This window comes from Pelobates fuscus, chromosome 5 (genome assembly GCF_036172605.1).
Source record: "Pelobates fuscus isolate aPelFus1 chromosome 5, aPelFus1.pri, whole genome shotgun sequence".
Taxonomy (NCBI): domain Eukaryota; kingdom Metazoa; phylum Chordata; class Amphibia; order Anura; family Pelobatidae; genus Pelobates; species Pelobates fuscus.
Window position 1 is genome coordinate 291466144 of NC_086321.1, and position 26531 is coordinate 291492674.

At 39.0% G+C, this 26531-nt stretch overlaps 1 protein-coding gene across 1 annotated transcript in view; it reads left to right on the top strand.

The window, feature by feature from the left end:
- The first annotated feature begins 5547 nt into the window (after positions 1-5547).
- Positions 5548-26531, top strand: part of SIN3B (SIN3 transcription regulator family member B) — a 43798-nt gene continuing 22814 nt past the window's right edge. Inside the window, exons 1-13 of the mRNA XM_063455430.1 lie at positions 5548-5636; positions 7592-7807; positions 10401-10507; positions 10919-11072; positions 11542-11790; positions 13685-13828; positions 16786-16908; positions 16999-17088; positions 19727-19845; positions 22306-22516; positions 23263-23379; positions 24925-25163; positions 25599-25782. Coding sequence (XP_063311500.1) covers positions 7727-7807; positions 10401-10507; positions 10919-11072; positions 11542-11790; positions 13685-13828; positions 16786-16908; positions 16999-17088; positions 19727-19845; positions 22306-22516; positions 23263-23379; positions 24925-25163; positions 25599-25782 — 1818 coding nt within the window. The 5' untranslated portion in view covers positions 5548-5636; positions 7592-7726. The remainder of the gene's footprint in view (positions 5637-7591; positions 7808-10400; positions 10508-10918; positions 11073-11541; positions 11791-13684; positions 13829-16785; positions 16909-16998; positions 17089-19726; positions 19846-22305; positions 22517-23262; positions 23380-24924; positions 25164-25598; positions 25783-26531) is intronic.

Here is a 26531-nt window from a genome sequence, read left to right on the forward strand (position 1 = left end):
TTCTATTCTGACAAGTTCAGTAGTTTACATGCAACATTTACCCTATAGGCATCTTCACAATAAAGTGTGGTGTGCTTATTAAAGGGACACTCTGGCCATCAATACAACTTTAATTAATTTGATAGATTTTGGCCTCAATAATATGCTGCATTTTAAATTACTTGTTGTGCATGCTCAAATCTTTATAGTTTTAGCACAAAGTAAATAAATGTTTCACAGAATCCTATAATATAAGCCTGCCTCCTTAACCACTGTATATTAATTGGGCCAAAATCTATCAAATACACTAAGGTAGTGTTGGTTTCTGGAGTGTCCCTTTAAGTAGGTCTTTCTTTGACCAATTTTATGGTTTTCTAGTTAGACTTGTATTTAGACAGGCTAATTCATAATCACTTGGGAGGTCATTGTTATAAATGGTGTTACTTTTGTTTTATACAAGGAAACATCTTTATTTACCAGGTAGGATTAGCCCCTTTATGATATTTTGGCAAGGGTCATTCTTTACACGAAATAGGAAGAACAAACCATTGAAATATACATATCGGTGGTGGAATGCACGATCACCGCCAGGGGAACGCAGACTTCATAGTCATGCGCCACTGGAAAACGGCGCACCAGAAGTGACGCCCGAAAATACGAAATGAGCTTCAGACTGATCTTGAATTAGAAAATGTGACAGGAACAGATGAAGAACAGCTGAGAAACACCTCCTGGACCACCAATAAGAAGACACAAGAGCCATATATAAGGAGAGACTCAGGGGGGGAGGATGGTATACTGCTTTCTGCATTGTGATTGTTTTATTTGATGTGTCACTTTGCTGGTTATTTTAGCTTTATTTTATTTGTTGCTAAAAATCATTTGGAGAGTCCCTGAGAAAGTCCTTTGGGGCAAAATATGTAGGATTACTCCTAGCAACTAATTTTGTTTTTAGCTTATTTTACTCTAGTGTTTTTATATAATAAACAGCAGTCTTTTTTCACCAGACACCTGAGTCCGGCTCTCCATACTCGCAGCATCACTGCTACAGGAAGAGGCGTTTTGGATTAGCCCCCCACAAACATCAGGGGAGGCAACCTTCTGCGATTTATTCTACATTATCTTGTGAGTGCAATTTATGCTTGCGCTTTTTTATTCATGTAATATAGTGTTGCACTATATATGTTCCTTTGGGTTTCCTTATCTTATTTGTAGATCTACAGCCATATTCTCCATTACTTTTCCTGCTTTTGTACCATATAGAAAGGAATATAGTCTGGGATATTCCTGGAGAAGGCTACTATCACTATCTATTAAGATAAGTGTTTTGTCCATCACACTATTTATTTTGTTTAAAAACATACCTATCAGCTAATTGATATACATGAGCAAATGACTGCATGATGTCCAACTGGGATGAAGATACAGACAAAATTAATATTGCGGAGATTCACCTCAGAGCTCTCTAACAAGGTAGGTATCAGGTTGAAGACTGTACTGCACAGTTTAGAATGTTTAGATTGGACTCTGACACTAAGTGGAATTCTGCTGCATTCAGAAATCAGCCAGTTTACTAGCCAGTATATATTTTTTTCCCATATGGGAATTGCTTTCTGCCGGAATCACTGACTTGCCTCAAGACTTGGATAAATCCACATTTTCTGTTACTTTCTTATATTTGAACAATCTACCATGAAATGTGTTTCTTTTCTTACTACTAACGGCTAATTAATTTACAAGGTTAAGCAGCCTATTTTATTTAGCAAGGGTGGCTTCTTTTTTTTATTGTTCAAAATCAGGTTCTGATTCAGACTAATTTAAAATAGACTTTGTTTTATCTAATTTTTTGCCAATAAAAGTCTCTGCAATTTGATCTACTATTTTCCTGCTTGATCTGTAAGGAACAGGAGTGAATATGACTCATTATCCTTTAATGAGTAAACCAACTTAAAAGGAACAGTCCAAGCAACATAATCACTACAATACAACTTATCTAATAAAAGTTTAGTTGAAACTATTTTTATTGAAGCTAACAGGGTGTATAACCAAGACATGTATATGTGTTTGAGGCAAATGATAAATACAACAGTTTTGGAGAAGCTCAAGATTTCTTGTTTTAACAAAATTTCTCAAAACCCCTCATCCTCCCAACAAACTCCTATGATTCATAGAAATTAAAATGAATTATTTAATACCTTTTTAAAGGGACACTATAGTCACCCAGACCACTTCAGCTCAATGAAATGCCAGGTCCCTCAGGTTTTAACTCTTCACATGTAAACATCAGAGAAACTGCTATGTTTACATAGCAAGGTTAATCCAACCTCTAGTGGCTGTCTTCCTGACAGCCGCTAGAGGCGCTTCTGCGACGCTGGATGAGAAATTAGGGATTATTCTAGCTTTAGTGACTGAATAATCTAAATTTTTGTAACAACAGGAGGCGAATATTTGCTTATCTTTCTTTACTCAACCTCCCAGCAGCAAAGAAATAGTTAACAATGATGTAAAACATTTTTTTCAATATCTTGTTTTTATTGATATTTTCAAATATAGCAAATCAAAAAGGGGGGTACAGAAAGTAAGAGGGGGTGGGGGTACAGACAATGGTATAGCTCAATATGGTTCTTGATAACGCAGATCAAGTATAACTATTAGTCAGATACAACAATACAAAGGATGTACACGCTGGGTTAATAGAAAAATACATTGCAACGGAGATCCAAGGCACGGTGCACTGGGGTCGTGTGACACTATTGTATGTGGATTGAGTCATCCTACGTCACTGCAAGTATATTATATTGGATCGTGTTGGGGAGCCGACTCATTATCTGGACAATGATGTAAAACATTTAACCAATCAGTGTACAAGCATAGAATATAGTGTCCTTAAGCTCCTCCCAAATCCTCTTTCTTTCTGTAGCCGAGCGTGGTGTAGATCAACCGTGCAAACAATAATCTTTAAGAACTATGGACAAACAGTAAGTACTGTGCGTTGTTCAACCATGTAAACGAAACTGTGCACTGCTGGATTCTTCACACCAGAAGGGAATAGAGTTAACAAGTCTGGCGAACCTCAGTGATTTGAGCGGAGGTCGTTCAAATATGTAAACAGAGAGTATTATTCACATAGGAGCCTGTTATAAGGTGTATTGATGTTATGAAATATGATGTAAATGACTGTTAGTGTTCAGGTATATGTGAAAATAATTATTAGGTGGTGAAAGGAAAAATGAAACATGTGAGAACATGTATGATAATAGTAAAATAAAGAGTGTGATAGAACTGTACAAATATAGGCAATAATATAGACAAGTAAAATGTTTAATTAGCCTATACCAAAGCAATATAATTGGAATAGACTCACCAGGGAGGCAAGCAGCAAAGAAAGAGGATTTGGGAGGAGCTTAAGGACACTATATTCTATGCTTGTAGACTTTGATTGGTTAAATGTTTTACATCATTGTTAACTATTTCTTTGCAGCTGGGAGGTTGAGAAAAGAAAGATAAGCAAATATGAAGCCTCCTGTCTTGCCATAAAATTTGCATCCAGCGTGCAAAACGTCCATAGGAGAGCATTAAGAAATGCTTTCCTATGGACTGTTAGAATATGCGCGCGGCTCTTGCCGGGCATGCGCATTCCGCTCCACTCGGGAGCTGACGTCGGCGGGGGAGGAGAGGTCACCAGCGCCGAAGGAGCCCGGCGCTGGATAAAGGTAAGCTGCTGAATGGTTTTTAACCCCTTCAGCTCCACGGGAGGGGCACCCTGACGGTGAGGGTACCCCAAGGATGACATAGTGTCAGGAAAACAGGTTTGTTTTCCTGACACTATAGTGATCCTTTAAGTTATCAAGAAAATTAATCTTTTTTCTTTCACCTGCCCACAAATTTAAATCTGAAAAAAGCCCAGTTTAGGCGAATTGTGTCTTATGAAATTAGACACAAAATGGACATACAGTTAAGTATGCTATTACTCATGTTTATCTTTTGTAAATCTTTCTTTTATTGAGAATTACATCAAATACAGATGCAAACAGCCTGTACCCAAGCTTATTTTTTTATATTTATTTTTAAATTGATGTGAGTGAAAATTGCCAAAGGCAGAGTGCTATCTAACAAGCTTGCATAATTTGAACCAGTCACCCTAATTCTCAGAGGTATATTGTTTTTATATTTATTATATACACCGTATGGCTATATTTCTTGTCTCCTTTTCCTATATCTATTGATGTATCCCAAAACTAAGGAGTGAGTTTACAGTTGTAGAAGTTTGTTCAACCATATCAGTGCTTTCTAACTTGTGAAGTGGTGTAGGTGGAGAAACCCATGAGTGTTCTAACTGCTGTTTATATAATTACATAATAGATTAACCACCTATATCACATTTGTTTTATTGCAAAAAAAAAGAAAAAAAAAAAAGAATTATTGATTATTGGGATGTAGTGTATGCACCTGCATCGCAAACCCACCTTAATAAACGTAGAACGTTATATAATTCGTTCTGCCACTTTGTACTTGAATGTAATAACTTGACCCACCTTTGTGACATGTTAAAAAAGCTAAACTGGTTATCGCTGAAATCCTGATGCATTCTTCATCTTTCCAGCCTTGTACATAAGAGCTTTTCTGGGAAGCTCCCACCCTATCTAAGTAGAATGCTTTCCCCAGCTGTTCCCACCTCCTATAACCTCCGATCCAGTACCAGCACGATACTTAGCATACCGCAATACAAAAAAAAAAAGTGGCTCGATACTCATTTTCCTACAGAGCACCGCAACTATGGAATAACCTCAGGGACACAGTCAAATCTTCATTCAATCTAAAATCTTTTAAGATATCTATGGCAACATACCTCAATACAGAACGTACCTGTCATGGTTGACTATATTTATTGCCTGTTATGTGTTACATTTATATATGTGTGTATGTATATATTGTATCCTATTGTAACAATGCAATGTTTTGTGGACCCAGGAGATACTTGAAATGAGAGAAATCTCAATGTGTCCTTCCTGGTAAAATACTATATATATATATATATATATATATATATATATATATATATATATATATATATATATATTTATATATCCAAGTTAGATAATTTATCATGACTACCTAAAACTAAACTGTAAACTTCCCTTGATAATGCGTACAATTTCAAATGGAAAATGTTAGTCCAAATTACCTGAAGCAGAATTTGACTTGGATCAATGTTCATACAATTTTGGCTTTAACCTTGACATTGACTTGGAATCCCTGACATTTACCCTTTTAATGAATAGCCCTGCTATGCAGCCAGTCATGCTTGCACCAAATACACTCCATAGGAAAACACGAGCCCTCTCACCGTCTCAGAACGTAAACCTCCTCTCATTACTTGGTAAACACTGCCTTCCTGTCCCCCTCTCCTGCACACTATTTGTCATAGCAGCAGCAGCAGCAATCGCCCCAATCCCTGCTTCCCCTCATTGCTCTGTATGCACGCCATGTTGCTCTACCCATTCCCCCCCTCCGTGCGTGTCAGCTCTGCGCCATGACGTCATGTGACGAGCAGTAGCGGCCGCGGCGGCGGATTTCCCGTCGTGCTCCGGGTCAGTCTAGGAGGTTGCGACCAATGCACCGTGTCACCGGCTTGGGGGACAATGACAACGGATCCGGTAAACAGGAGGACCGGGATGGAGGGAGGGTGAGCGGGATAAGGAAGGAATCCGGAGCCGGGAATACAGGGAATACGATAAACAGAGAGAGGGGGGGGAGACAGAGGGAGGTGGAGAGAGACATAATAAGAGAGGATGGAGAGTGGGGAGAGCAGCACACAATGCTGTGTACAGAGAGAGGACATGGATTGGAGGGCAGCACTGGGGGAGGAGGGGGGGGGGGGGAGAGAGAATAATATGTCTTGGCAGGGAGATACACAGGGTGTTAGTATGGAGGGAGGGAGGGCAGATCTGCATTGCAATGGGGGGGGGGGGAGCTGGGCAGGCAGGCATTAATGGGGTTTAGACAGGAAAAGCAATGCGCCTGTGAAAAGTATAAAGAGATGTCAGATCATAACAATAGCTGACTGCTGTGAACAGTGCTTCTTAAAGGGTTAATGCAATATGAACACAGAGCCCTTTAAAGGGTCAAGACAATTGGAGCATAGTGTCATTTAAAGGGTTTAGGCAATTGGAGCATAGTATCATTTAAAGGGTCAAGACAATTGGAGCAGAGTGTCATTTAAAGGGTCAAGACAATTGGACTACAGTCTCCTTTAAAGGGTTAATGCAATATGAACAGAGAGCCCTTTTAAGGGTTAAGGCAATTGGAGCATAGTCTCCCTTTTAGGGTTAAGGTAATTGGAGCATTGTGTCCTTTTTTAGGGTTAAGGTATTTGGACCACAGTCTCCTTTTAAGGGTTAATGCTATATGTACACATATCCCTTTAACCCCTTAAGGACACATGACATGTCTGACATGTCATGATTCCCTTTTATTCCAGAAGTTTGGTCCTTAAGGGGTTAAATAATTAAGGTAATTAGAGCATTGTGTCATTTAAAGGGTTATGGTAATATTCTTCTACTGGCGTTATGGGCTATGAAATCTTGCAGTGTTCACATTTGCTTGATGTTATATAGGATACAGCCAAGTTGCTATAGTTTTGTCTCATTATGATAAAAGCACAGATTAATGTACCATTTTTTTAAATGTATTCTCAACAGCACTGGTTGAATTTCAGAGGCGATAAAGGGCTGCTGATGCGATACTGCGATACTTCACCAATATATTAACTATGAAAGCATGTGAAAGATCGTATAGTCAGAGGTATTAAAATGCGAAAGGGAGTTCTCACCGAGCATTAAGGGGACATTATAGTCATCAAAACAACTTTGGCTTAATGATGCAGTTTTACTGTATAGCATTTTGAAGTCTCACTGCTCAATTATCTGGCATTTAGGAGTTAAATCACTTTTGTTTCTGTTTATGCAGCTACACCACACCTGGCTGTAACTTGTGCAAGGACTAGCAGGCTATAAACCGTGCAGAAGATGAGAAATTCTAAATCAAACCGACTGCACAATAAAGGAAGCGTAAACATTAGATGACTCTTTACAGGAAGTGTTTTCAGAAGGCTGTGTAAGTCACATGCAGGGAGGTGTGACTAGGGCTGTATAAACAAAGTGATTCAACTCCTAAATGGCAGATAAATTGGGCAGTGAGATTTCTGGTGTATGATCTATACACCCAAACTGGTTCATTAACCCCTTAAAGACCAAACTTCTGGAATAAAAGGGAATCATGACATGTCACACATGTCATGTGTCCTTAAGGGGTTAAGCTAAACTTGTTTTGATGACTATAGTGTCCCTTTAAGGCATATAGAAAGTCCTGCATCCTATTTGGTCATCCTTAATCATGGATTTTATATAGTGGTGGAATGCATTGGGTTATGTATTGTTAAATATGTAAATTCTATTAAGATGTTAGCCCCCAGTAGAAAGTTAATTGTGATATTTTATAGAAGTGCTAATTATTGTATAGTGTGTTTTATACAGAACATTGTTTTTACATTATTTTTTACCTGTTTCTTTCACATGCTAACAAGATATTGAAATATTTTTTCTTTATGTAGTAATCGTTTAAAAGTGTACTAGCTAGTACACACAGAGAGCCGTGGGTCATGTTATCCTGAATGTGCCACTTTTTCATTGAATTCTTCTGGAGAAGCCATTTTACCTGCTAAGAGGTATTACAATTGGAACCAAAAATGTCAAATGTCAGTGGAGGAGGGAGTTGTAAACCAAACTCAAACAACTGGAATAAATCACAAGAAAAGCTTCCTGTACATGTAAGTAACCTAAAAAAAAAATTAAATTTTACATTATTAAATACTTTCAACTATATCTTAACACAAAATGTATTTCCACTGAGTGCCTATAATTGTCACACATTTAAAGGATCACTATAGGGTCAGGAACAGAAACATGTATTCCTGACCCTATAGTGTTAAAACCACCATCTAGCCCCCCTGGGCCACTCATGCCTCCATAAATATAGCAAATTCTTACTGTATTTAAGCCTGAAGCTGTAACTCTGCATGCTGTTTGTTTAAGAAAAACAAGCAGGCTGCTGACATCATCAGAAGTGGTTGCCTGATCCAATCACAATGCTTCCCCATAGGATTGGCTGAGACTGACAAAGAGGCAGACCAGGGGCAGAGCCAGCATGATTCAAATACAGCCCTGGCCAATCAGCATCTCCTCATAGAGATTCATTGAATCTCTATGAGGAAAGTTCAGTGTCTGCATGCAGAGGGAGGAAGGATCTCTAACAGCCATCTGAGGAGTGGCCAGTGAAGTTCTCACTAGGCTGTAATGGAAACACTGCATTTTCTCTGAAAAGACCGTGTTTACAGCAAAAAGCTTGAAGGTAATGATTCTACTCACCAGAACAAATTCAATAAGTTGTAGTTGTTCTGGTGACGATAGTGTCCCTTTAAGGTTTCAAGACAGCTGCAGGGTAAATAGGCTAAATGCAATAAAACATAAGAAAGATGCTAATATTTTGTTGTACTTTTTAATTAGCTATTCGCTGCATGTGTAATTTGCAGCATTCGACAAGTAATTCTTGTCCTCCTCCACCTCATTCATTCTCACACATTATGTCTCCCTTATATGTCCCTTCCACCTGTCCCCTCTCTCTAATTTTGGCAAATCTGCATCTTACTATCATTTAGTCAGCATTCTGTTTGTTTCTTAACAAACCCTCATGGGCCAAGGGTTGGCCTGCCCACTTGCCAAAAACCCCAGCCCTTTACTCTTTCTTACTGTCCTTAAAGGGACACTTCAAGCACCCAGACCACTTCTGCCCATTGGAGTGGTCTGGGTGCCAACTCCCACTACCCTTAACCCTGCAAGTGTAATTATTACAGTTTTCATAAACTGCAATAATTACCTTGCAGTGTTAACTCCTCCTCTAGTGGCTGTGCTTCATAGCACAGGTTTTCACGCTGTTTGAGGACCTTCGGCGTCGCTCAATTCCCCATAAGAAAGCATTGAAAAGCATTTTCAATGCTTTCCTAAGGAGAGCTCTAATGCGCATGCGCTGCATTAGGTCTCTTCAGCCGGCGGGTGGGATCAGTCTCCCCCACCAGCTGACGTGATGAAGGGAAGGAGCGACGGTGACCCGAAACCACCGCTGAGGGACATCGGCGTGTGTCTCAGGTAAGTCACTGAAGGGGTTTTCACCCCATTCAGCAACCGGGGATAGGTGGTGGGAGAGGGGACCTGCAGTGCCAGGAAAACATATTGTTTTCCTGGCACTGGAGAGTCCCTTTAAATCATGTTGTTCATTCTTCCTACTTACATTTGTAAATGCTGCTTGCTGAATAAATTGAATTACTCTGCATTATCTTAAAAAAAAAAAAAAAAATAATAATAATTAAAATAAAAAAAAGGGTGAAAACCCCTTCAGTCACTTACCTGAGGCAGCGATGATGTCCCTCGTCACTGTCTCCTCCTCCGTGCCGCTCCTCCTACTGTCTCCGTCGGCCGGTGGGCGAGACTGATCCCGCCCACCGGCCGGGGAGACCTAATGCGCATGCGCGGCAATGCCGCGCATGCGCATTAGCGTTCCCCATAGGAAAGCATTAAAAAATAATTTCAATGCTTTCCTATGGGGAAATGAGCGACGCTGGAGGTCCTCACACAGCGAAATCTTTGCTATAATCCAGGAAGTTCCCTCTAGTGGCTGTCTAGTAGACAGCCACTAGAGGTGGAGTTAACCCTGCAAGGTAATTATTGCAGTTTATAAAAAAAACTGTAATAATTACACTTGCAGGGTTAGGAGTAGTGGGAGTTGGCACCCAGACCACTCCAAAGAGCAGAAGTAGTCTGGGTGCCTGGAGTGTCCCTTTAAATTCAGCAGTGACAGTGTAGTAGAGTTCCTATCCATTCTTTCTATTTACTTCTTCCTCTAAGCATAACATAAATAACACAGAACACAACTAGTGGATGGCTAACTGAAAAGGAACACATTTTGTTTACTTTAGAAAATTGATTATTCAGTAATGGGTGGGGGGGAGCAATAAGCAGATAAAGCATTAGAGGTAAATGTATCTCCATGGAGTACACTATGGTTAGACAATTACCTTGCTCCCCCAGGTGCCCACAATTTGACCCCTTATCACAGATAAAGCTAAAGGGGTGGTTCCCCTTCAATATTACCTTTTTTGAAACCATCATTCGCAGCAAAAGAATTCTGCCCATATTCCGATGGCATTCATGGGTTAATGCTTATATTGACCCTGGAAAAGTATTTTAGGTTATTAATAAACTGGCGCTGCAGTTTGAAATTGACCTCTGAAACAGATTTATTTCAATTTTAAATAATAATCGTTCTATGCATAGCAGTTATGACATGCCTATTATGTAATCTTTCAGGTAGAGGATGCTCTGTCTTACCTGGACCAGGTAAAAATCCGTTTTGGGAGTGATCCAGCCACGTACAATGGATTTCTGGAGATTATGAAGGAATTTAAATCTCAAAGGTAAAGTTAGAATGTTTTGTCTTATTTAATGAATTAAACACTCCATAAGGATTGAAAATCACTTATTATGAACCAACAAAGTTCCCAGCATTGTTAAATTTTAGAGGTTATGATAATGCCATATGATCTGTTAAAGGAACACTTTAGTGTTACAAATACAAGTTTGCATTACTAAGGCTATAGTATTCTAGTACATAAAGATTTCTTTACCCTCCCCACCCCGCCTTCCCCCCAAATAAAAGGTAAAAAAAAGTTTTACTTGCCTTGCTTCTAGCGCCAAGACTCAGTACTTGCAGTCGCCATCCCCGGTGTCATTTGTATAGTATATAAACTAGATTTACATTACCATAAGCAATTTTGAAAGGATTGCCGATGTGGTTAAGTGAGTTTGTTCTGTTCTTTTTTTTGCAGTATTGACACTCCTGGCGTAATCCGTAGAGTCTCCCAGTTGTTCCATGAGCACCCAGATCTAATGCTTGGTTTTAACGCTTTTCTACCACTTGGTTATAAAATTGAGCTTCCGAAGAATGGGAAAGTGGTAGTACAGACTTCTCTGACCAGCCCTGTGAGTAATTAAGAAGAGTATTGGATTAGGGGTAGGGGTAAAAACAGCTTTAAATAAAAAAAGCTAACCCCACAAACTTCAAGGTTCTACCACACCTTTATTTGGTCCATTATTTTTTATTATATCACCTTAATATTCAAGGATATAATCTTTCAATGTAGGGTAATAACTGCTTGATCCAAGGATAAATCTGACTGCCATTCTGGGGTCAAGAAGGAATTTTTTTTCCTAGCTTGTTGCAAAATTGGAAGTGCTTCAAACTGTTTTTTTTTTTTTTTTGCTTTCTTTTGGATCAACAACACAAAAACAAGTGTGAGGAAGGCTGAACTTGATGGACGCAAGTCTCTTTTCAGCTATGTAATAACTGATTTACAATATGAGTCTTTTTCTGTTAACATTAATTGTAAGCAGTTTTGTAACAATTACTCGTTACATATTAAAGAATTATTTATCCCCCACATAACTGCAGGTACCTTCGGATGTGGCCACCAGCTCTTTGCCAAGCAGCCGTGCTACGCTGCCTACTGCACCAGAAAATTCTCACAGTGAGATAACAGAGGAAGCCCGGCAACTGGATAAAGAAAAGGCACAGCCTCCCCCAGAATCCGACTCTCTAGAGTTTCACAACGCCATCAGCTATGTCAATAAAATTAAAACAAGGTTTCTGGACCGGCCTGAAATCTACAGATCTTTCTTGGAAATTCTTCACACATATCAGGTAAGAAAGTAATTTACCCGCAATTATCAGCCCAGTATGTTTGAACAGTATGCCTTAAATGAATACTCCAGACCCCTAAAGCAAGCTGAAGTGCTTATATTTATTCTGAAGTCTGTGATTGGATACCACAGAATGTCTAGAACGGCTTGCAATGCTTTACACGAGATCTGCAAGTGTTTCTTTGTTATACCCCCCCCCCAAATGCATAATTAAATGCATGCATGTAATCATTTGAGGTATAAAAAGCTATATAACAAAAAGGTACAAATAGCTTGTCATAAATTATATAATACAAATAGTAAACAAAAGAACAGCTACATACACGGGTCAGCGAATTAATGAGTACTAAACTCAGATTGGATAAATAGATATGTGCGCTTTAATTATAAAACCTCAACAAATATAAAATGAATATAAATCTTTTATCTTTATATGTATGTATGTATATATATATGTGTGTGTATATTTATTTATATATATATATATATATATACACACACAGATATAGTGGCACTCACCCTTTCAAAAACAGTGAATATGAAAAAATATGCCCTGGTGCAATCCCACCCTGGATATAGATAGTTGAATGAAAAGAGATGCACTCTGTGGTCTTGATCCTGAGGAAGACCTGAAGAGGTCGTATTTTTTGTTACTACATTGGATATTAAAATACCAGTAATTCTTTACAAAGACCACAGAGTGCATCTGTTTTCATTCAACTATCTATATGTGTGTGTATATATATATATATATATATATATATATGTGTGTGTGTGTGTATGTATGTATATGTGTGTCCCCAGAAAAATCCCCCAGACGATGTATAGGTGAATGATGGAGGGCAGCCAACAAATACCGAGCAGCCTAATAAAGGAAATTCCCCTTTTTGGTGCACCCTGATACCGCGGTCGAGATCTTCACAAAAGACCGCGGTAAAAAAGAATAATAAAGAATAGGTGCAGGAAGGTGGATGTTAACCAAGCCGCCCAGAATGTGAGTGCCCTTGTAAGTATACCGCGGTCGGAGTCTTCACAAAAGACCGCGGTAGTCAGCCAGGTGAGATAGGGCACCAAAAAACAGGGATAGACCAGAGGTAAGGAAACAGCCAGCAAAGCGATGTACACAGATCAGCGCGTTTCGTTCCAAAAAAGTGGAACACACCCAGGGTTTAAATACCTAATCTGGGCGGACCCAGAAAGTATATACCTGACTGGATTTCAGTATACAATTAACCCTTATCGGGGTACAAGCCACCTAAATGGTGGGTTTAACACTATAGGGCCAGGAATACATGTTTGTGTTCCTGACCCTATAGTGTTCCTTTAACAGCAAATCTATTGTCTGTGCCTTTGCCAGCCCTCCCTCTACTCCAGTCGAGACATTTTGTAGCTGTCCAATCACAGACTTCCCAAATACAGCTCCATGAGAAGTATTTGCAAGGCAGGTGAACAGTTCTGAACAGTTGAGTTTAGCCCCAGTGAGCTAAACAACCAGAAGGTGACTGGATTGGATGTCTGATTAAAAGCCAGGGGAGAGGGTGGTGTAACATGGTTATGGTATAAATGTATCAATTTCTGTATAGAATGTCCCTTTTAGTGAGCAGCATGCTTGGCTGAGTCACTTCCTGGTTTGGTGAGAGTTGATTGCAAAATGTGCACATCCTGTAAGTTTGCAGCATGTCCAAGAACTTCCCAAAAATATTATTTTGGGCATTTTTTTGTACACTAACTAAATTAAGAGAATCTTACAATGAAATGAGTCCTGGTTACTTAAAACTCCTTAAAATATAGCCTGTAGTTGTAAATGAAGATTTAAAGTATTTTAAGCTTGCCTACTACCCTGTTTTATAGCACAGTGGCAAACACTGAAAAATAACTTTCAGTTTCATTTTCAGAAGGATCAGCTTAATCCAAAAGGTCGCCCGTTCCGTGGCATGTCTGAAGAGGAGGTATTCACAGAAGTTGCCAGCCTATTCCGAGGGCAGGAAGACCTTTTGTCTGAATTTGGCCAGTTTCTACCAGAAGCAAAGAGATCTCTGGTAAAGACCTAGGGATATTCACTGAACTGGGAACTGTTTTTTTGGGTTTTTTTCCAACAATTTCTCGTTTAGTGAATGTACCCTCAACAGGATTACAAATTGGTAAAAAAAAAAAAAAAAAAACACCACACACCACAATATCGAAAAAGCTATAAGGTAAAATACTTTGCATAGCTAGTGTTTAATAGCAGGGATCGGTCCTTAGACTATAATTTATCACATCGATCCTCATGATTCACCAAACCACCTGAAAATCAAGTTATACCTGCTTCAGCATAGGTCATCAATGGTTCCTTTTCATTGGGATACTTGAGAACTGATAGGGCTAAATCTGAATTCTGGCATGTTGTAGGCTATGTTCTAATACTTTGACTTAGAGCAGTGTTTTCCAAACCAGTCTTCAAGAGACACCAACAGTCCAGGTTTTGTCAATCTCTCCATTGGATTAAAACAGGCAAATGCATAAATCCAGAATTTTTGGTGGGCCATGACGACTGGTTTGGGAACCACTGCCTTATAGCATTGCTATCAAAATCTAGTTCATGGAAATCAGAAGCAAACTTTCGTGGTTATACTTGACACATCACTCAGTAATGAATAGTTAATTACTTGTTAATTAAAGCCCTTGAGCACTTTTGCCGCCAAGTGTGTTTTCAGGAAAGGACTAAACACTAAAATGCTTCTTAATGAGCTCTGTTACAATGTAGGATGGGTTCGAAGTTTCCTAATAAAAAAAAAAACACCTATTTTCATGTGAATGAGGTAATTGCTGTCTGTTATCTTCATGCAAATCTTTTAATATCAGAGGAGGCTGTAATGCACATCTTTGCATCATATTTATTTATGGGAGTCTGTTTGGAGTGGATATTCTTATATTAAAGGAACACTATAGCATTAGGAAAACAAATATGTATTCCTAATGCTATAGAGCCCTTGTCGCCGTTTAGGTGACACGGGCCCTGTTCCACGGCAAATGAATTGTTATCCATTTATTTGCTTACCTTAATCCAGCATCGACGTCCGTGTCCGAGTGGAGCCGAATGCACATGCGCGTGAAGACGTCCAGCGTGAAATACGTTCGATTTACTCCGTGAAAATCACGGAAGCGCCTCTAGTGACTGTCAGGGAGACAGCCACCAGAGGCTGGATTAACCCCGCAGTGCAAACATAGCAGTTTCTCTGAAACTGCTATTTTCAGCTGCAGGGTTAAAACTATGGGGACCTGGCACCCAGACCACTAAATTGAGCTGAAGTGGTCTGGTTGCCTATAGTGGTCCTTTGAGCTTTTAGGTGCTTAACTGAAGGTATATGTCAGATATGGAAGATGTTTTTTTTTATTTTTTTTATATACAGGTGGTCCTCGTTTTGCGACCTACCTGTTTTACGACGGCTCGCACTTACGACCCTCTCTCTTGCAAGGTGGTAAGTGTGAGCCGTCGTGGGAATTATAGGGATTCCCTGCTCTGCTGCGTTCTTCTATGTTCGGGGATATTTCCCTAATCATAGATGAACGCACCAGAGCGGGGAATCTCTCTAATCTATGTTCGGGCAAATTTCCGCGAACATAGATTAGAGGGATTCCCTGCTCTGGTGCGCATGTCTGTGTTCAGGGATATTTCCCCGAACATAGACGAACGCAACAGAGCAGGGAATGCCTCTAATCTATGTTCAGGGAAATTTGCCCGAACATAGAATGCAGCAGAGCAGGGAATCCCTTAACTCCTCACTTACCAACCAATTAATTCTACAACCGGGTCGTAGGAATGGAACCCGGTCAATAAGTGAAGTGTGTCTGTACAGCTGTCAAAGTACCTAAACTTCACTTGCTGATTGATTAATGTATTAGAAAGAATAAAAGGGTTATTTTCTAAAGTAAGAATTCTAAGTGAATTTCAAATTAAAGGTGAAAATAGTCGAGTTAGAAACTTCAGTCAGCTATTTTTCTCTGGCCTTAAATTTGAAATTTACTTAAAATTCTCACTGTAGTGAATAACCCAGAGAGATATCGGATCTTTCCTATTATCTGCCCTTCACTCTTTCCCCCTCACAGCTAGGCAATCATTGGAGCTCCTCCTTCCTCGGAATCCCTATGTCTGAAAAGGCTACTCGGTGAGGTCCTGCAAGGTCAGTAAAATTGTCACAATCCACTTATAGTTAGGTGCTTTACTACAGCACAAGGATATGGAACAATTCAGGTTAGATTTAGGAAATATTTGTTTTTACAGATTTCTGATACCTAGGGGGAAAAATGACAATTATTTTAAGGGTAAATGTCAGCCTTTACATCTAGGGATTGAATAGGAATTGAGAGATGCTGCAGTGCTTGAGGTAGGGAACAAGCTAAATATTTTCCTAACCCTAATTTACATCTTTATCCTAATCCTAAATGTCCCATGTCCCAATGCTGCAGAGAAGCCACTAACTGTAAGTTGAGTGTGACAGTAAGTTTACTTACCTTGCGTTTACTTACCTTGCAGGACCTTGCTGAGCATCTTTTTCAGGCACAGGGAACCAGAGGAAGGAGGAGCTCCAAGTATTGCTGAGATGTGGGGGGGCAGATTACAGGAAACATCTGAGATATTTTTTTTTATTTTTTTGAAATTTAGGTTTAATGCCAAAGCAGCCAAACTGAAAGCATAGCTGACTATTTTTTTTACTTTTTTTTAAATTTTTTTTCAGTTTGGCTATTTTGGCCTTAAATGTAAAATTCACTTTGAATTCCTGACAATGATCACTTTATGGAATACCCTGCATGTGGTAAATTTGCAACAGTAAAATAACAAAAAAATAAAACCTTTCAACCCTGCGCTGGATTTTATTTTGCAACATATCTGACATTGTCACAGACCTTTTTCAGTTGTAGAAACGTCATGGATTTCCACTACTAAAATGCTCATACATATAAATGAATATTTTTTTATAATGTCTGGGTTGGGTTGTTTTTTTGGCAACTTTAGTTCACTGGAAACGGAGCTTGTGATCTTAGTAGCGCCAGGAAACTCGAGTACCAGCGAAACCTAGAGCAGAGCCGGAAGCGTTCAAGGTCTCTCCTGCTACGCCCCATGTCTTGTCCTTCCAAGGTAAAAAGTTAATTAGGTTTTAATTTCTCGTGCACAAAAAGTCTGCGAAATGATGTCTAACCTTTTCCTTACTTAATTCCCTCCTCTTAGAAAAAAATGAAGATTCGTAAATCTAAGGATCAGTCTGTGGCCAGCGTGGGAAAGTACGGGACGCTACAGGAGTTCTCTTTCTTTAACAAGGTTAGTTCTCGCTTTATGTTTGCATTGGTATTCATGTACAAAATATATTTCCTTCCATGGAATACTCTTTTTGCTATTCACTAATCACTATATTTTAGCAAATCAAATACCAAAATGTAGGTCAAGTTGATACAATGCTTTCCTATGGCAGACAGTCCAGAGAATTTAACAGGCAAGCCCTATATTTAACCCTGTAACTTTCCAAAACACCATATAACCTTTACATGGGGGGTATTGTTATACTCGGGAGGCTTCGCTGAACACAAACATGCGTTTTACATTTTTTTTTTTAAAACTTATCACGATGATGATATCACCAGTAAAAGTGCAGTTTTTGTGTAAAAACAAAAATGCAAAAAACAAATATGAATGCTAACTTTGGCAAGCGTTTGTGACTAAGTGGCTACTACAAAAGACTGGACATACCCTATTTTGAATACCGTGGGTTGTCTACGTTTACAAATGGTATGCCATGATGGGGTTAATTTTCATTCCTGGGCTGCCATACCATCTCAAAGGCAACATAGGCCCAGCAAACCAATCTGGCAAATTTCAATGTGCAAACATGAAAAAGGGGAACGCCCTACATTTGACCCCTGTAAGTTTCCAAAAACCCATAAAACCTGTACATGGGAGGTACCGTTTTACTTGTGAGACATTTCTGAATACAAATATGTGTATTTTATTTCAGTAAAATCCAACAGTATTATGACATTCACAGTTAAAATGTCATGCAGAAAAATAACATTTCTTAATTTCTCTTACTTTTTAACATTTTATTCATATCAAATTATGTTTCACATAAAAATATATATATTTTTTTGTCAATCTTTCTTTTATTGAGGCAAACGTGAATAGGAGTACAGAATCACATAAAAATATTTGATATGAAATGAAAGCCCTGTTTCTCCAGAACAAAATTTATATAAAATAAGTGTGGATGCACTTTATATGAAAGAGGTGAATAATGGTTGACCCACATATAATGCAAATTCCAGGTTTTGTTTTGATCAGAACTTGTACAATTGGCTCTGTCTTAACCCCTTAAGGACGGCGGGCGTGCTATGCCGTCCGTGGGGACCAGTCTGTAAACTCTGGCGGGCAGCATAGGACGTCCCTTCCGTCCTATACACTTACCAGTTCTCCGGTGATCGTGATGGGGTACTTGCCTGGCATCCCAGGCAGTCCCGCTGCGTCTGACCCGGCCCTCCTGGGCCATGTGATAGTGAGGTCCTTGCGGTTGTCTACTATTGCAAATGGTATGCCATCATGGGGGTAATTTCCATTCCTGGCCTACCTTAAGGTCTCAAAGGCAACATAACCAAACTGGTTAAAACCCCTTCAGTAGCTTGCCTTAATCCAGCGCCGGGCTCCCTCTGTGCTGGTGACCTCTCCTCCCCCGCCGACGTCAGCGGAGCCAAATGCACCGCGCGTGCATTCAAAGTGTCCATAGGAAAGCATTTCTCAATGCTTTCCTATGGACGCTCTGCGCGATGGAGGCATACTATGTCCGAAAGACAGCCACTAGTGGCTGGCTTAACCCCAAATGTAAACATAGCAGTTTCTCTGAAAACTGCTATGTTTGCATCTGAAGGGTTAAAACCTGAGGGACCTGGCACCCAGAGCACTTCATTGAGCTGAAGAGGTCTGGGTGACTATAGTGTCCCTTTAAGCAGCAGCTTGTGATTCGTTTAAAAAAATCAATTTCAAAATTCAGATTAAAATAATGAGACTGAATAGCTGAGTTGGAGTTGTTTTCCATAGTTCAATACAATTTACCGTTTAGTGAATACGCCATATGCTTCTAATCTTGTTTGTGACCAAGTGGCTACTAAAAAAGACTGCACATACCCCATTTGCAATACCTTGGGTTGTCTACTATTGCAAATGGTATGCCATCATGGGGGTAATTCTCATTCCTGGGCTACCATACGGTCTCAAAGGCAATGTAACCAATCTGGCGAATTTCAATGTGAAAAAACTGAAAAATTAGTAGAACTAAACTTTTTTTTTTTTTTTTTTTTTTTTTTTTATGAATTCTTATTTTCTCCCATTTTTAAAAATATTTTATTCATATTAAATTGTTTTATACCTAAATATTTGATGTTAAATGAAAGCACTGTTTCCCCTGAATAAAATGATATATGATAAGTGTGGGTGCACATAATATGAAAGAGGTGAATCACGCCTGAATAGACATATAGCTCAATTTCAAGTTTTTGTTTTCTTTTGATCACGTGTACATTTGGCTCAGTCCTTAAGGGGTTAAAGGAACACTTTATTAAAAAAATAAAAATAACAATGTAGTCAATACATCTCTTTTCATGCTTTCTATGGGGTATGTGAAATTCTGGCTTGCAAAAGTTGTAGTTCTGGTATCTACAGATGCTGCTCAATCCATCTTCATACCCAGCACAGACTTTTTGTGACTGAGCAATCACGTGTTTCAATTAGCTTTTTTTTTTTGCATCTGATGGAGAAGTTGTTGCAAGGCAGGTGCTCTGGGCAATTGCCTGCGTCTTGCATTTAGCTCCATGCTGTAACAGGACTGGCTGTCTAATTGTAACAGGATTAATTTCTATTGAACTGAAGTGCTTTATGTAAGGTCCTTATATGCTGTCCATGCTTCATTGTTAAGGTCCGCCGTGTGCTGAAGAGCCAAGAAGTGTATGAAAACTTCCTGAGGTGTATTGCTCTCTTTAACCAGGAACTTGTTTCTGGTTCTGAACTTTTGCAGTTGGTTACACCATTTTTAGGGTAAGTGCAATCATATTCTTACTTTATTCAGAGGATGTTTTTTTTTTTTTTTTTTACCACAATTGTTTTACACTTAATGCTTGAAAATAGTCAAGGGAATGGTAGGTGTCTGTTCAGTCTTGCTGGTAGAAACTTTTTTTTTTTTTCCTGTGCCCTTCCTTCTTTTATGATTTTGCAAGGTGGCCATGTTGTATTGATAGTAGGTGCTCTGTTGGTTACAGAAATCAGAACAACAAAACGACCTCTAGATACATTATTCAAATATTATTTTATTTTACTTTTTTCCTGATCTGTGCTTTTGAATGCAAATGAGAAATTAAGAGAACAGGCACGTATACAGTGATAGAAATGCAATTGTAACAAAGTAAAATGCCCATTTTCCCTAGTCTTATCTTGCATGCCAGTAATGTAGGGTCCTTCATATCCCATTGTGATAGGCTGGAATGTGAGCAGCTGTACGGATTCTGTTGGTGAATGTCTCCTCACTAGTGATGTGATGTTAAACCTCATGGGATACGGGCTCTATGTATGAAATGTGATCTATATTGTAATACACCTTTGGGATTCTTACATAAGTTATGTTGAGTGGTATTCATACCATGTGAATCATGTGAGAATCTGAAATAGGTTGTTGTAACGAGGATTAACAGCGACAGTTGTCACTGGCAATCACCCAGCATGCTCAGAATGATGTACTGTTTGTGATTCACTAGCCTGCTGGACTATGTTAAAGAACATAATGTGTTATTCTGTGCTGAAAAGATGAGTAAAAATGAAAATTAAACCTTTTTAAAATAGATATTCTTTTCACTGTCAACATGTGATTCATTATTAGTATTTTTCTCTTCACATTTGTGAATATGTACTGAAAACCGAGGAAATTATTCAGAATATAATACAATATATGTCGTAATTTGTTGTTGGAAATTGCTTTAAACAATGGCTCAGAACCCATGATTTCAACTGGAGATGATTTTATTTTCCTTAACTGGTGTGCAAGGTGTGATTTGTTTATTATTTATTTTTCTTTTCTCTATGCTAAACCTGTTTATTGGCAAGCATTAGGCCCCCGTGTGCATACCAAACACTGACTAGGAACCTGTGCTAAAACGTTCTCAGATATTTCTCCTATGTCTTGTCTGAAACGGCAAAATAAAATGCTGCCAAATGCTAAAGTGATTGTAATAGAATACTTTTGTGCAATACCTTTTGTTGCACGTTGATGCCCTTTTACCATAGCAGGCAGTGGTTATGGTGCCATTGACAATGTCAGAAACCTAAGGGTGTATTTTAAATGGAACCAAAATCTATGGATATGCATGCTATTGCAGAAACATTACGATCTCAGGAAATTAAAGCAAACCTGACATTAAGCTTTCCTAGGGTTTGACAAATCTCAGGCGCCAGGTCACCATAATAATTTGTGAATGTGTGAGAGAATTATGTGTCTGTTTAGGTTACCGGCCCCCCCTCCAATCGCGTGGGAATTGTGTTTTTACTCCCCTTTTTACTCATGAAGTGCTGTTCTCTCCATGGTTGGCTCGCCTCCATGACTGAGATAATCAAGCTTGATGTTTTCAGACAATCCAACGCTTTTCCATAGGAAAGCTGCACCAAGCAGCATCTCGTCATAGAGACGCCTTGAATGCAGTGCATCTCCATGCAGAGCGTGGAGACGCTGAATGTAGGTGCTGAGATAGGAAGCACTTTAGTGGACGTATGAGTGACTGCTGCTAGAGGTGTTACTAGGTAGCAATGTAAATACTGCCTTTTCTCTGAAGCTGTAGTGATTTTAGTGTCCCATTAAGAATTGTATTTTTGCCAATTTACAACACAATTAGACTGTCCCAGTTAAGGCACTACATTGATGATATCTATTAATGGTTGCTTATCAAGTCTCCAAAACTCGAGAGAACTTATGTAAATGTTAATTCTTTTGTCTGTTGTAAGCCTTTTGTGCTTTTGTTACACTCCCTATAATTATCCTATTATCCCCATACCCTTGTTTTATCTATTTTCAATCTGGTTACGTGTTACTCTGCTATACCAACTGTGAAACCTTTATCTATATTAACCTTCCATAAGCCAACATACAGTAATAAATGGAGTTATGTTGGAGTGCTGTGGAGTTATGTTGGAGTGCTGTGTTAATATGTAAGCCATTGCTTTCTCACAAAGTTGTTGGGGGGGGGGCGCAGCATCTGGCAGAAGATGACTGAGAAGCCTCTACAGGACCACCAGGGAATGTAGTGTTCCCACTCCCTGGCCTCAAATAAGAGTGGGGGTGATATTTAATAGAAACATTTTTTTTAAATGTACTGCTCCTTCCTCCCCCCTTCCCCCATCTCAACCCACAAATATGCGCACTGCATATACTAATTGTATGATTTTGCTTCTAAAATGCAGTCACTGTGCTTATTTGCTTATTGGTCATCAGTCTATTTCTTTATTGTTCCGTAGGAAGTTCCCAGAGCTCTTTGCACAGTTCAAGTCTTTCCTAGGAGTGAAAGAACTCTCGTTCACCTCACCAGTCACAAATGACCGTTCCAATGAAGGCATTGGACGTGAGATTGATTACGCATCCTGTAAACGCATTGGTTCCAGCTACCGAGCACTGCCCAAGACCTACCAGCAGCCAAAATGCAGTGGGAGAACTGCAATATGCAAGGAGGTATGTATATCACCTTTTTTTATTCAGTGTCAGAATTTGTTAATGCACATCATAGTATGGCTTACAAGAACAGTTGTTCATAAAAATAATTGTCGTTTTTTCTAAATTTTCTATTCTATAACTTGCTTTTTTTTTGTTTTTGTTTTTTTTTTTACTTCAAAGTTTTATTGCTGCTTTACCATATTAATTTACACATGGGAAACCTGTAAAAAATATTGACAATTGAATCTATCAGGGGTGGTCAAACAATAGGCCCCCAACTTAAGGCTGGTAAACCCTCATGGGATCTACCTTTTTTGCGAAAAATATTACATGCATTTGGTGTACAAAGGTCTAGCAGAAGCAGGCAACTCCAGATGTTGTGAACTTGATCTCCCCTGATTCCACAACATTTGGGGTGCCAAAACATGCCTGCCCCTTTGCTAGACTTGGTGTAGCAGTTTATTATAGATGGGATGCGCATACACTCTCCACCATAGTAACATATCTTTTAGGCACTCTTACTTCAACAACTTGTTACAAGAGCTTCCTTTTGTGTTTCTAGGAGATACCAAGAATAAGACTCTATAATTAATTAGATTAATGCATGATAATATGTGGGTTCATTGAATCGGGCAAAACAAAGTTGTATTTAAGTTGTTTGTTTTTTTGTACACTGTGTCTTTTTCAATGATTTATCAGAAACCGTTGTTTTTTTTTTTGCTGATGTATGCTAATACAATTTTTTCACCTCTGGTCTCACACAGGTACTAAATGACACCTGGGTTTCCTTCCCAGCATGGTCTGAGGACTCTACATTTGTTAGCTCCAAGAAAACACCATATGAGGAACAACTTCACCGCTGTGAGGATGAGCGGTTTGAGGTAATTTAATTTATATCTGCTTGGATTTAAAGGAACACTAGTGTCAGGAACACAAACATGTATTCCTGACACTATAGTGGTAAAATAACTATTTGGGGTACTGGCCCCTTTATCTTACCTTTTTTTTCCCCATGCTATAACTGTCTCGCCACAGCTAGCCCCGCCGTTGCTGAGATCATCAAACCTGATGATCTCAGCCTGTCCAATGCTTTTCCATAGGAAAGCATTGGGAGGCTATTGCGCATGCACTACACCAATCAGCATCTCCTTATGGAGATGCATTGAATCATTGTATATTATGGGGAATGTTCAGCGTCTGAGTGAGTGCCACTAGAGGTGTCCTAGGCAGTAATGTAAACACACTGCCTTTTCTCTGAAAAGGCAGTCTTTACCTTAACGAACAGGGGCAGGCTATAAAAACCAAAATAACTACATTAAGCTACAGCACAAAATATAATAATTATTAAATAGCTTGCTTCATACCAATTGTATTTATTTTATAGCTGGTACCAGGCTTAGTTTTAGATTTTGAAGTTAAGCTACTAAAGACAATGTTAGAGAACCTGTACCTTATGCTTTTGTCTATACATTGGGCTGGGAGAAATGACTAACTTCACTGTGTTCAAATGCTGACATCTCAGCCAACAAGTCTACATCCTAGAATAACTTTTCCCTGCTTGGGAAAGGCTGTCACTAGTAAAGGTGGGTGCGAAAAGAGTACCACCCACAAATCTCTGCATATGGTGGTGCTGCAACAGAGTTGAGGTGAGTATATCTCAAAATTTGACATGGAATATATCATGTATCTGTATAATTTGCATTTGGAGTAGATTCAAGGTAAGTATAAAAATGTATGGCTAGTTGAGTTGACAGGGACACTCCACTGGCCAAATGTAAAATAAATAAAAATCAATGTTTAGTGTAAAAAGAAAAAAAAAAAAAAGTAAATTAGAACTTGCATGCATTTAATTTCGCATTTTGTTTTTTCAATGGGGCAAATCTAAAAACAGCTTGCACATCTGTAAAATCCTGCAGTTCTCCTGTCTGCTGCCTTTGTAAAACCTCCCCTTCTAACCCCGCCCAGACTTTCTGTGGCTGTCCAATCACAGACTTCCCAATACAGATAATGAGAAGTCTTTGCAAGCCAGGTGCTCTGGGAAATTGCTGCATTTTGATTTTACCTCCACTAAGCTAATCAAAACAGGAAGTAACAGGACCTGTGGTCTGCCTGAAAGCCAGGGGTGTAACCAAGTTCATTTATAAGTGTCTATTTCTGTTGAAATCTCCACTTTTTACAAAATGAAAAATAGGACATAATCTTAATGCATAGAGCTTTTCAGCAAGTTATAGTGTTTGTTTAAGTCTTGGGGCAGAAATCTCTTACAAGTATAAACACAATTTAACAAAATGATGATTAAGCCATTTGCATTGCGTGTTTTATTGTATTATTATTTTTTACCGTGCTTCTACTTTTCAATCTGCTTGCATTGCATTGTTTTTTTTGTTTGTTTATTTTGCTTACTTTATGTATATATTTCTTTTTAGCTGGATGTGGTACTGGAAACCAACTTGGCTACTATCAGAGTGCTGGAGAGTGTCCAGAAGAAAATTTCCCGTATGTCTCCAGAAGACCAGGAGAGGTTCCGTCTGGATGACTGTTTGGGTGGCACCTCTGAGGTCATCCAACGTCGTGCAATTTACCGAATCTATGGGGACAAAGCTCCAGATATCATCGAGAGCCTCAAGAAGAACCCAGCTACTGCTGTTCCAGTAGTACTGAAGAGGTGAATGATTTGTTGTGCATTAAATGCAGATTATATCACTTGAAGATCTGCAGAGTGCTCCTACTGAGAGTGAAAGCATTGGGATTGGCGTAATGGTTTCAAATGCTTTCTGGGTAGGCAGAGACCCAGGTGCAGAAACTGCAAATTCAAACATGCAGCATTCACTAAATCAATATAATGTGTTTGTCAATTTCATTCCATATTGTTCTTTTAAACACTGCATTCAAGTTAATTGCAATTGAATCTTTAACATAAACGCTGGCTAATGTGCATGGCTTTACATATCTTATTACAAGCAAATACAGCCAGCTCCATGAATGAACCAACATACCACCAGTTGTAGATCTAATTACACAATGACCTTTTTGTTTACTGAGATATTGTAGGTTTTTTTTTTTTTTTTTTTTTTTGCTCACCTCATATGTTGTACTACAGGTTGAAAGCAAAGGAAGAAGAGTGGAGGGAAGCACAGCAGGGATTCAATAAGACATGGCGGGAGCAGTATGAGAGGGCTTACCTCAAGTCTCTCGACCACCAGGCAGTCAACTTCAAACAGAATGACACTAAGGCCCTTCGTTCAAAGAGTCTGCTCAATGAAATAGAGAGCGTATATGATGAGGTGAGCATTTCACATGGCTTGGTTAGGGATGTATTTTGATTTAAAGCTCTTAAAGTACAGTGAATTTTGGCTCTATAAGGCTTCAAAGAGTACGTGGACTGGTGACAATAAACCAACACGTGGTAAGTGGATTATGGGCGTCACCAGAATCTCAAGTTAAGATTTAGGTCAATTGTAGAACATTTACGGTTGTGTTTTTGGTTTTTTTTTAAGTACTTTAGTTTGATGATCAATGTTTTGCTGGTTGAAGTTGATAGAGTACATTTTGGTTTAAAGGGCCACTTCAAATGAAAACATGCTCTTTCTTTCCTACAGAAAAGGTCTCTTTTCAAATCTGCACTTTTATAGCTAGTCCAGACAATGCCATAGTTTGCTGTAATTAAAGGAGCGCTATAGAGTCAGGAGCACAAACATGTACTCCTGACCCTATAGTGTTAAAAACACTATTGAGCCCCCCTATATATAGTAAAATAGTACCTTTTATTCCAGTCTCCTGGTGCTGTCTCTGCCCCTGATCTTTCTCCTTGGCTTACATCATCAGAAGTGATGATCTCAGCCAATCACAATGCCTTTTCTCTGAAACAAACCATGTTTACTACAAGTAAGCCTGCAGGGCTGTTTATACTTACCAGATCAAATCCGATCAGTTGTAGTTCTTCTAGTGACTATAGTGTCCATTTAAATGTAGTTTTCTATTCACAGAACCGAAAGACATAGTGAGAGTCTAACATGAAATACTTCCACAAAAA